General features: G+C 32.9%; 1 protein-coding gene across 1 annotated transcript in view; it reads right to left on the bottom strand.

Moving 5' to 3' along the window:
* Positions 1–2198: 2198 nt before the first annotated feature.
* EIF4E (eukaryotic translation initiation factor 4E) overlaps positions 2199–11726 on the bottom strand; it is a 38002-nt gene continuing 28474 nt past the window's right edge. The window contains exons 3-7 of the mRNA XM_010848318.1: positions 10388–10483; positions 7527–7590; positions 6735–6848; positions 4510–4649; positions 2199–2447 (exon numbers count right to left, since the gene is read on the bottom strand). Coding sequence (XP_010846620.1) covers positions 2333–2447; positions 4510–4649; positions 6735–6848; positions 7527–7590; positions 10388–10483 — 529 coding nt within the window. The 3' untranslated portion in view covers positions 2199–2332. The remainder of the gene's footprint in view (positions 2448–4509; positions 4650–6734; positions 6849–7526; positions 7591–10387; positions 10484–11726) is intronic.

The following is an 11726-nucleotide window of genomic DNA, read 5'->3' as shown; positions in this document are numbered from 1 at the left end:
TTATATTTAGAAAAGATGCTAATAGTTATAAAATTTGCAAGTTATTGTGATATTTAAGTGATATTTGCCAAAAGACACTCAGAATCATTCTACCCACACTGGAAAAAAAAGACTTAAAACCAATTGTGATTCTCAGCTGATAATGAGGAGGATAATAAAATGCCGTAAATTAGGATTCTTCACAATTTAGAACTGTGTACATTTAATGCATTATTTCTTCTCGACTCTCAAAGGCTGATGCTTCTTAAAATGGACTGCATGCTAGAATTAATAAAGCACTGATTTCTGATACATTCCTCCAATGCCACCCACTGCCAACATACTAACACTACCACTGTTACTTTTAAGCAAGCTCTTGAAGTGCTCACAAACTACATATACCAAAAGACAATAAGTCACCTTAGCCAATCACCCAAATTTAAACAAGATATTATTAGGTACATATATTGAGATTATAAATATAAAAGACACAGTATTTATAGAATACTGAACAAGGGGTGTTGGTGGTATTGAGAGTACTCAGATGGTAGCTTGTGGTACCCTCTAAGCTGTTTTAAATTCTTCAATAAAATCAGTATTATTAATTTCACATTTTACATAGGATTCTTGTCAAACTTATCAGTTTTAAATGATTAATTCATAATCACCATCTAGAGACAAAATTTCCTCTCAACTAATGATTATTCTACCTACAGTTCAGCTCACTCTGTCTACAATAGTTATATTTCATTTTATCAAATCTGAAATATACAATTATGCATTACAGACAAGCTGTTTTCAAATTTGCTTAAAGAGTAGATCATGTTTTCAATTTTACATAAAGCCATACACCAGTTTATCATTAAAAATATGAGTCTTCATAACCTGTTTATTCCAATTCTCTTTAGACAGCAACACTAACAAAATTCTTAATGCATACACCCCCATCACCTACAAGTCTTTCCCTATGTTATTATTTTGACACTTAAAGAAGAACATCTCAATTAACAACCAAGTTTTATAACTACTATCCCTACCAATCAAATGGTGATGCATCAAGGTGGCAATTTTCATGAGTTTTAACATATTAAGAGTACATTATTTACCTAAGCCTAAAGGTAGCGCCTTATTTAAAAAAAAAAGCCACATCAATTTAATTTCATATATATGATGCTACCTATTCAATTTATTAAAAATTAAAATAAACAAAATAACCAAACTAATGCTCCAAACTTATGCTGTTCATGTGGAAGACACTACAAGATATGACACAAGAGAGACTGCCTTGCCATAAGAAATACAAATTCCTTCTACAGAGATGGAGAAATAAAAGGACAATTCTAGTTGTCTAAAAGACAATTCACTGTACACATTTTATTTACAGTTTTGTACACTGTCTTAATACGAATGGGACCGCTTTTCTACTTGAGCCAATTTTTTAACCAAAGCAAAATAACCTAAGTAATACAAAGTGTTAAAATACAGCATAAAGATACAAAAACAGACATACTAATTCTAATTAGGAATGTAATTATGATGTTACATTTTTTATAATCCACAATTAAGTTTAGGAAATCACACATAGATCACTGATTTGAATGAAATGCATAAATTTGTAGCAAAGCATTGTAGTTTTAAGTTATAAAAAAAAAATTACCAAAGAATGCACAAAATTAATGTTTATTCCACCTTTGTGTCATATTCCTGGATCCTTCACCAATGTTACATGAGAAAGAAAAACTAAGCAAAACAAATGAAAAACTGAAATCAGAATCACTAATGTTATCAAGTAGGGAAACAAATAAATTAAAATCTAGCAGCCATCAGCAAGAGTACAGCACAGATAATGCTGTAAAAAGAAACAAAGAAAATTGCCAGAAAACTGTATGCATCATACTCTTTCAAACCAGCAAAATATGCTCCTGCATACAATGGAACGTAAACAAAATCATTCTCTTGTAAGGTATAGAAATGCAAGTTCTTTTTTTTAATATTGCAGATGGGTCAAATGTGTTTGTAATGGTTATTTCTATTAAGCTATTACAGAGTGGGCCAGGAACACATGGATTCTTGGGATGATGTGTACTGTAATTCTTTGATTGAGATAATGGACACTCTAGCCAAAAAAAAAAAAAAAAAAAAAAAAAAAAAAACAAAAAGAAAAAAAAAAAAGAAAATACGAACACAGAAGTACAAGACAAAGGCGAATGAGACTTCTCTTATATCTTAGCAACATTTAGATGGAAATCAAATTTAAATGCAGTCCACTCTGCTTTTGAAGAGGCTTTGGTTCAGCTCCCAAATCTCGATTGCTTGACGCAGTCTCCTATGAGAATACTCAGAAGGTGTCTTCTTAAACAACAAACCTATTTTTAGTGGTGGAGCCGCTCTTAGTAGCTGTGTCTGCATGGGACTGATAACCAATCACTATCTTTGGAGGAAGTCCTAACCTTTCCTTGTATACCCTCCTATAGGAAGAAAAAGAAAAGTAGCCATTAATTTTTATTCAAACATACACCCCAAATCCAGCATTACTATTCTTTATTTAAAAAAAAAAAAACTAGAGAGTGAAATAAGAAACTGCACATTTTCTTTTTAGCAAAATATACTCTTCCTTTTCACTACAATCTTGGTTAATCACTTAACCAATATTTGAGAATCTACTATGTACCAGGTACTGTGGTAATTATCAATAAATTAATAATAAACAAAGCAAGGACAGTCCCTGGGGTTATGGTATTTATAGTTTAGACTATTTGATTATTTACAAACAAATAATCACAAATACATATGGTGGAGCTGTATCACATACAAAATTAATTTGTATAAAATCAATTACACGCACATATTTTAATTTTTTGATCTAAAATGCTTCAATTATATTTTACATACAAACTTTAGTATTTTATGTTACTGCAATTACATATTTACCTTATCTATTACTGACAAGAAAGCACACTCAAAAATTAAACACTTTGAAGGCAATTTGTAATATTTTCAAATCAAATGTGATTCTATTTTAAGGACAAATATGATGAGTATCAAGGAGGGTAAGTACAGGGGCTGCAATATCATTAACAAGACGGATCTAATCTCCTGGAAATCAAAGAAATCTCTCCTTTTAAATTTATGAGGTCAAAAGTATAATGCTAAGAGAATGAAGCACATCTGAAGGCTGAGGAATAAAAATAAAGCTCAGTGGCTACAGCTAGCAAGAAAAGTGAATATGAGAGTTAAGGCTGACAAGGTAAAACTGGGCACAGATCACCATATAATCTGAGAACATCATAGGTCAGGCTAGAAATCTGGTCTCTGAGAAGAGCAAAATTTAAAAATAAGCACCAAATGAAACAAAAATAAAGATATATATATTTTCATGGAGTGGAATCCTCCAGTATACCAGGAAAACTTATTCATACTGTACCCTCCAGAAGATTTCAGTACCTTCCCTAGAATAAGGTATTTAAAAATAATTTTATGATAACTAAAATTATAATTAATATCAAGTTGACATTAGGATACAATGTACCTTCAATTATACTTAATCACTAAAAATCCCAGAAAGCAAGAGCACTGAGCCATGCAGCTTAAACGGGTGGAAAAATATCCTTCCTTGAAAAACTGAAGTCAAATGTTTAAATAGAGATTTCAAAAATTGTTAACACTGACACAATTAAAAATCTTCCCAAGGAAAGAAATTCATATCTAATTTCTTTAATGCATTTTCAAAGAAATATGAGATCCTCACAATCAAGAAGATTCAATGCTGACAAAAACATCAGGAATATGATGACAATCAATTATCAATTTTCTCTTATAGAAACCCTCTGGAAAATGAAACCTGGAAAATCCCCACACCTTTTAATCCAGAAAGGAATCATGTTCATAGAATTCATACTGCTGGAAAAATCAACATACAAAGGGGCAAATCAAACATATTGAGACCTATGACCTGTACTTAATTTCAATATAAAATTTAAAGTTCAATTTTACTAATTTAAATTTAGTAAAAATTAACACTGACTGACATTTGAGGGGGAAAAAAAGGACAGGCAATTTTTGCAAATAGTAATATTTGCCAAAAAGTTTTAAAATATATACATGTAGGTTTTAAGCATGGAGAAAACCAAGCTACTGTCACTTATATCTCAATGTAAATTTCATGTAAGTGTACACATATGTGGCAAAATACACATATACCATTTGCCAATATTCACCAAACGTATTGAGTATTATACATAAGCACTGTGGTTTTTAAAGTACATTAAGGAAAAGACACATTCTCATTTGATAAATAAAATGTGACATGCTAAAACAGTGTTCCAGTGATTCTATACTCCATTGATAGGAAAAAGAAATTTTACAGAAATGGAAAAGGATGAACCAGACATAGAATACCAATATAGCAGTTCAAGGTTATAAAAGTGTTCATGAAAACAAGAAAAATAATGATCTACATAAACATATTTTTAAAAAAGCAGTTCTGCTTTTAGTTATCTATTTTAAAAGTACACAAACAGCAAAACTTACCCTATATGTGTAACAGCTTCTCTGTTTTCACATTCAGTAGTCCATATTGCTATTTTATCACCTTTAGCTCTAACATTAACAACAGCTCCACATACATCATCACTGTAGTCATCAAAAGATTCTCCAATAAGGCACAGCAGCTTAAAAGAAAAAACTGAATTTCAAATTACATTCAACAGGTTATAAACAGCTTCTTTAAGTTGCAAAATGTCTCATATATTTATATACAAAGCTAAAAAAGTTTTTAAAATCAAGAGTTTTATATATGTAGTTTTTTGTCCTGGCCTTTAAAAAACTGTTAGATTCTTTAATACCAACAAACAGTTTTGCTAACTTTTTTAGTAAACTGGGAAACTGATGTCAGGGCACAAAAAAGGTGAATTATTTTACTAATATTCATTTGCTCTGCTGCTGCTACACTTGCCAGTAAACAAGTTTTACTGGAATAAATGAAAAAGCTGCTCATGGATGAAATGCCTCTTGTTCCTGTTGCTTTTCATGAACTTTCCCTAATTTTTTAAAAAAAATATGGTAAATACATAAAATAAAATTTACCATTTTAACCATTTTTAAGTGGATGGTTTAGTAACATTAAGTATATTCATACTGTACCACCATCCATCTCCACAACTTTTGTCATCTTGCAAAACTGAAATGACTTAATAAAGAGTTCTAAAATGGTATTTACTGATAATCTCTCCCAAAAGAAAATTAAGTTTTTCCTCAATAAAAGCCATTTATTGAAATATTTTTTATTGCTCAATTTAGTAAGTGCTAACCAGGAACTTCCCTGGTGGTCCAGTGGTTAAGACTCCATGCTTCCATGGCAGAGGGCTCAGGTTCGATCCCTGGTCAGGGAACTAAGACTGTGCATGCCATGTGGCACGCTTAATATGCTACCTACAGACCAGATCAGTGTTCAGGATACAAAAAAGACTATAATCCCTGATCTTAAAAGCCTGGGGTTTAAAACCTTTCACTAGAGAAAATGTGTATTATCTCAATTTAATAAATGTCGTATGAAGCCTAAAGTTCGAAATTATATCACAACATATAAGCTGAATGATATCAAGCTACAATTTCACTATTTCCTTCATGGATCTAAAAAGTTGAGTGCACAGAGCAATACTCTAAGGACTGTAAAACTTTGTATCATACAAAATGTGAAAGTTACCACAATTTTGAACTTAATGAAATGACTAGGATGACCTTATTGTGGAAAGTCAGTCAACTGCCAATCACTTTCTGGATTTGTAATATGTAGCAGGGCATTTTACTCTACTAGTAAAAGTATACAAGATTCGTTCACATGATAGAACAAAATTAAGTCCTGGCCTAGATTTCTAGAGTGGGCATCCTTATCTTCTCTTTGAGTAACCAATGAAAAAGGAACAAAGTTTTCTACCACTTTACTGGCAGAAAGTGAAGAGGAAGAGCCTCTTGATGAAGGTGAAAGAGGACAGTGAAAAAGCTGGCTTAAAGCTCAACATTCAAAAAAATGAATATAATGACATCTGGTCCTATCATTTCATGGCAAACAGATGGGGAAAATGTGGGAAACAAGAGTCAGATTTCATTTTCTAGGGCTCCATAAGCACTGTGGACGGTGACTGCAGCCACAAAATTAAAAGACACTTGCTCCTTGGAAGAACAGCTATGACAAACCTAGACAGCATATTAAAAAGCAGATATCACTTTGCTGGCAAAGGTCCGTATAGTCAAAGCTATAGTTTTTCCAGCGGTCATGTATGGATGTTAGAGGTGGGCTATAAAGAAGGGTGAGCACCGAAGAAGATGCTTCCCAACTGCAGTGCTGGTGAAGACTCTTGTGGTACTGTAGAAGATTCTTGAGAGTACCGTGGACAGCAAGGAGATCACACCAATCAATCCTAAAGGAAATCAACCCTGAATATTCATTGAAAGGACTGCTGCTGAGGCTCCAATACTTTGGATACATGATGCAAAAAGCTGACTCATTACAGAAGACCCTGATGATGGGAAAAATTAAGGGCAAGAGGAGAAGAGGGCAACAGAGGATGAAATGGTTGGATGGTGTCACTGACTCAATGGATGTGAGTTTGAACAAACTATGGGAGATAGTGAAGGACAGGGAAGCCTGGAGTGCTGCAGTTCATGGGGTCGCAGTCAGAAACAACTTAGCAACTGAATAACAACGACAACAAAGTTTTAGTATCAAAAACAGCTTTATAATTGTAAAACCTTACTGTCTCTAGCCAAAAACGATCGAGGTCACTTCGTCTCTGCTGTTTGTTCAGTGTAATTAGCCATCGTCCTCCTCGTTTGTTTTTCTCATCTTCCCACATAGGCTCAATACCATCCTACAAGGTTAGGGATACAACAATATGAGACAATATTGTTAGTTTAACTTAAGATAATGACTAAAAACAGTAAGCAACAACCGTGTTGTTTACTTTATACTCGTAAAACTGTTATTGAGGTAGTGGGAAAGCACACAAAACAAAGCTAGAGGCATGGGATTGCAAAAACAGAGCCTTGACTAGGGTACTTACTAGCTATCAAATCTTGGGTTTGACTTAATTTGGAGGTTCTAAAGTAACATACTTTGGAGGTTCTGAGTAACATACACCTTTGAGAAGCTATACACATTTCTATATCTAAAAAATACATATGAGAGAGCTAATGACTGTCCCACCCACTAACAGCTGACAAAACTCATAAGTATCTCAAGGACACACATACTCCTGACAAACTCTGCACTTCGGTCTGCTCAAGTATATAAAGAAATAGGAGTGGATAATCAAAGCTCTCCTCAAAATCAATCACAGTATGTGCCCATACAGCCAAATTCTCACTTAATTTCAATTATTTATACTAAAAGAAGCCAAAATATACTTATGCTAAAATATGGTAAAGCTAATGTAATTATTCTCCAAGCATCACAACATTAACTATTTCTAAGTTCGTGGTAAGATTTTAATGAATACCTGAATGGTCCAGTCTTATAAAAAATATATGAAGTCACCAATTAAGCATACCTTAAAAAGTGAGTAGTCACAGCCAGGCATTAAATTACTAGACAACTGGATATGGTTGTACAGACTAGGTAAAAGAAAAGAACAATTATAAACATAGAAAATGTAGTGCGGAGTTTAGGTGTTTATGTGTACATTCAGAGAATATGATAAAAATAAACAAGATAAAAAACTCATTTACTTTTTTCCCCCCTATGGAGTCAATTTCTGAAACAGACCAAACAGATCTTAATAAGTCAGCTTTAAGAATCAACATCTGATGATTTTTAGAAAATATCTTCAGTGATTTTATCCTGACAATTTTGGTGTATTAGTTAACTTAATATATACACATTATTATAAGAAACTGAGAAGAGATGTACCAGATGGCTGTAAGTAAAAAATCCATGAGGCTAATAAGCCATTTTAAACATACAAAAAGACAAATCTAGAGAAAGAAAGACAAAACTCCCTGATCATCAGGATTGCATGACTAAACTAGGTCAACATTATTATTATTTGTGAAAGTACCCAAGAGTGGAAAAGATCAATAGTTCCCAAACAACACACACCATTACTAGTTTAAGTGAGCAAGCATAATAATCTTTGGGGGAGCTTTTAAAGACAGAACAGTTCCACATCCTACTTCTTAGAATTTTAATTCCTTAAATATAGGCTGGAACCACAGAATGTGTATTTCTAAACTATTTCCCAAATAGCAATGTAACAGATTAACATTTGGGATGAATTAGGTATTCCACTAGCCTGAAGGTAGAATGCTAGATTGGATCATTTGATCTTGAAGTCTACCATAGCAAAATTGTTATAAAACTGGCAACAGAGTAAGAATGCCTTGCCTGTCTCCAGTATTTTATACAGAAGTGATGATCTTATACGACTAGCAATAATACCACATGGATGGTATTATTTCCCTTAGTAAGATTTTCTTACTGCTATTTTAACCCAGTCTGTGAGTATTTCATGTAGAGTTTTAAGAAAGAGTCAAAGATTCTTTGGATGACATCCCACAGTTTAACAACAAATCCAGTTTGAATGAGAGAACATTAAGACAGCATACAGCTTGTTGGGTTTTTCTATCTAATAGTAACTCTTTCCAAACTAGATTATCACTGACAAGATTCCACTAGGCAAGAAGAGAGACATGCAAACTAACAGTAACTACAGAATTAGAACCACCATTTCTATACAATTAATGTCTAGTATGGAAGGGACATTCTTCAATGGCATTCAAAGTAGAAAAGACCAACGCTTCTTTCTGCCGCCTTCTTTCTCCTTAATCATGCTCTAAGGTCTCTTACTAAGTTTACAATTAGAATCTGTAATGGCACACTTAAATAGAATCCTAATGCTACAGACAAGACTAGATTAAAAAAAGAAAATCTCAATAGCTGTTTCGTTAAATTTGCCCCCCAAAAGTGAGAAACTAAGTGACAAAGATAGAAAGCTTAAGGGTTTATCTCTCAATTATGGCATAATAATCCACTAAGCAATAACACTTCTTACAACATACCTAAAAAATGTGGCGTCATGTTCTAATTAGAGGTCACTTAGATATATAATTATGTAAAACTGGTGACAGCCAAACAAACTTAGATAAATGCAAATCTTATTCAGTGGGAGAATGGCTCAGGACTCTTGCTCTCCCCTCCTCCACAGGATACTGGAGACTATTATGTTTCAGAAAACTCTTGAATAAATACAATTAGAGAAGAAAAACACTCAATGTTTTGATGAAGGGCAAAACAGAACCATAATTTAACTAGGCCTATGAATTACTGGGAGTTTCAAATGTAGTTCATTTAAAAAATTTTTTTTCACTAAATTAAATTTTGTTTTTTAAAAAAAAGCCCGTAAGTTCAATTAAAAGTGACCCAAGTGATCTCAACATAGTTTTCTTTCATTATCCTATGCTTTGTTTGTTTTCAGTGATTCAAATGCATACTAAATGCCTAGTTTATTATGCATTTGAAGTATACATCATATGTATAAAATTTTAAATCATAATCTATTAATTTATAATTTTCTAACCACAATCTATCTGTGTGATACACCCAAGTATTAACATTAAAACATAGGAATCACATCACTGCTATGATCCAAAATACACCAACTGAACAAATTAGAATACTTAGATAACTGCTCGATAATTTATAGCTCTTAAACACGTTTTTAATAAGCTGTATCTTTCATGTTCTCCAACAGTTTCTCCCTATATATTTTTCAAGCAAATAAGACATAACTAAATAAACTGTTTTTAAAGAATCAATATTCCAAAACTTCTTGCAAAGAACTTTATAGCTCTAAATTAAATTATATTGCTAAATCTGAAACAAAATCTCAAAAATATTTCAAGTATTCTTAAGTTGACCACTAAGTGTAATAAAATTATCTATCATCACAGATACTGTCATTCTTTGACAAACCCTGATTTATAAGCAGTTTGGCCTTTGAAATCTCAGAATCTTTATCACAGGAAATCCACAGTTTATACTAAAAAGAATCTGCAGAAATGCTAAGAAAAGCATTCTTTTCCTAAGAAAGCTCTGGAATAAAAATAGAGCAAATATGCGTAGGTAACCAAGAAAGGGGACAAGGTCCTAAAAGTTGTCAGAAGTTCCAGTGACAATAAAGGATTCTCAATGAATGACATCTTAGGACAAGGAATAGAGAATAGGCAGAGCTAAATGATGACAAGATGGAAGCTTTCTAAAACTGGTGAGAAATAATCACCAATTCTAACAGTTGTGAGAAGATGAACAAGCAAAAAAGTAAATATTAACTGTACACCTTACCCTTCTTTTTGCAAATACAACTTAAAATAAAAAAGTACACAATAAAACAAACATCCTAAAATGGTTACTTACGCCCAAAAGTCTTCAACAGTATCAAACTTAGAGATCAATCGAAGGTTTGCTTGCCAAGTTTTGCTTTTATCATTTTTAAAAAACCAGAGTGCCCATCTAAAAACAGAAAGTCAGTGTCAACAGAAGTTTTACATCCATGTTCAAAGCAGCAGTGAGTTTCACTTACTAATAAAAATGTTGTCTGAAGACAGTTTTCCAAGTAGACATACATTTTATAACTTTATGATCAATGCTTGATAATCTCAGACATAAAAAATGAGATGCATTTCAACACCTACTTGGTAATTTGTATTTGCCAACTCCTGATCAAGGAAAAAAATATTTTGAAAAAGCAAAGGCAGAAAAACTATTAAACACACAGTATCAAGTACTGTACCCTGGATTTCTAAAACTAATTCAGTCTTTCCTGAAAAAATTAAAAACAGAACTACCATTTGATCCAGCAATTCCACTTCTGGATATTATCTGAAAAAATGAAAATACTAACTTGAAAAAGATACATGAATCCCCATGATTAATACAGCTTTACAAGAGCTTAAGATACAGAAGCAACTTAAATGTTCATCAAGGAGTGAAAAAAGAAAATATGTATGTATGTATGAACGTGTATATTCAATGGATTATTCAGTCATAAAAGAGAAGGATGGACCATAGGACTTTGTAACAAGTTAAATAAATCACACACTAGACAGGAAAAACAAATACTATATGATTTTGCTTATACATGGGATCTAAAAAAAACTTTAAAAAAAGGAGAAAAACCCAGCCCAAGCTCACTGATACAGTGAACAGATTTGTGGTTCCCAGAGGCAAAGGGGTGGGGAAATGCATGACCTTCAAGTGGTACAAACTTCCAGTTATAAAATAAATCACGGGGATGCAACGAACAACATAGTAACATAGTAAATATAGTTCGTAATACTGCATTGCAAATTTGAAAGTTGTGAAGAGACTAAATCTTAAAAGTTCTCATTATAAAAGAAATTATAAATATGTATTGTGATAGATGTTGATTATGATCATTCCACAATACATACAAATACTGAATCACTGTGTTGTACATTTGAAATTGTTATACCTCAACTGAAAATAATAAAATTCCATTCCGTCTTTTAAAAAAAAACTTGCAGTCAGCCACCAAACTCTTGAGAGTCCCTTGGACTGCAAGGAGATCCAACCAGTCCATTCTGAAGGAGATCAACCCTGGATTTCTTTGGAAGGAATGATGCTAAAGCTGAAACTCCAGTACTTTGGCCACCTCATGTGAAGAGTTGACTCACTGGAAAAGACTCTGATGCTGGGAGGGATTGGGGGCAGGAGGAGATGGGGACGACAGAGG

The sequence above is a fragment of the Bison bison genome, unplaced genomic scaffold (genome assembly GCF_000754665.1).
Source record: "Bison bison bison isolate TAMUID 2011002044 unplaced genomic scaffold, Bison_UMD1.0 scf7180017864263, whole genome shotgun sequence".
Lineage (NCBI taxonomy): Eukaryota > Metazoa > Chordata > Mammalia > Artiodactyla > Bovidae > Bison > Bison bison.
This window is presented reverse-complemented; position numbering and strand designations above follow the sequence as displayed.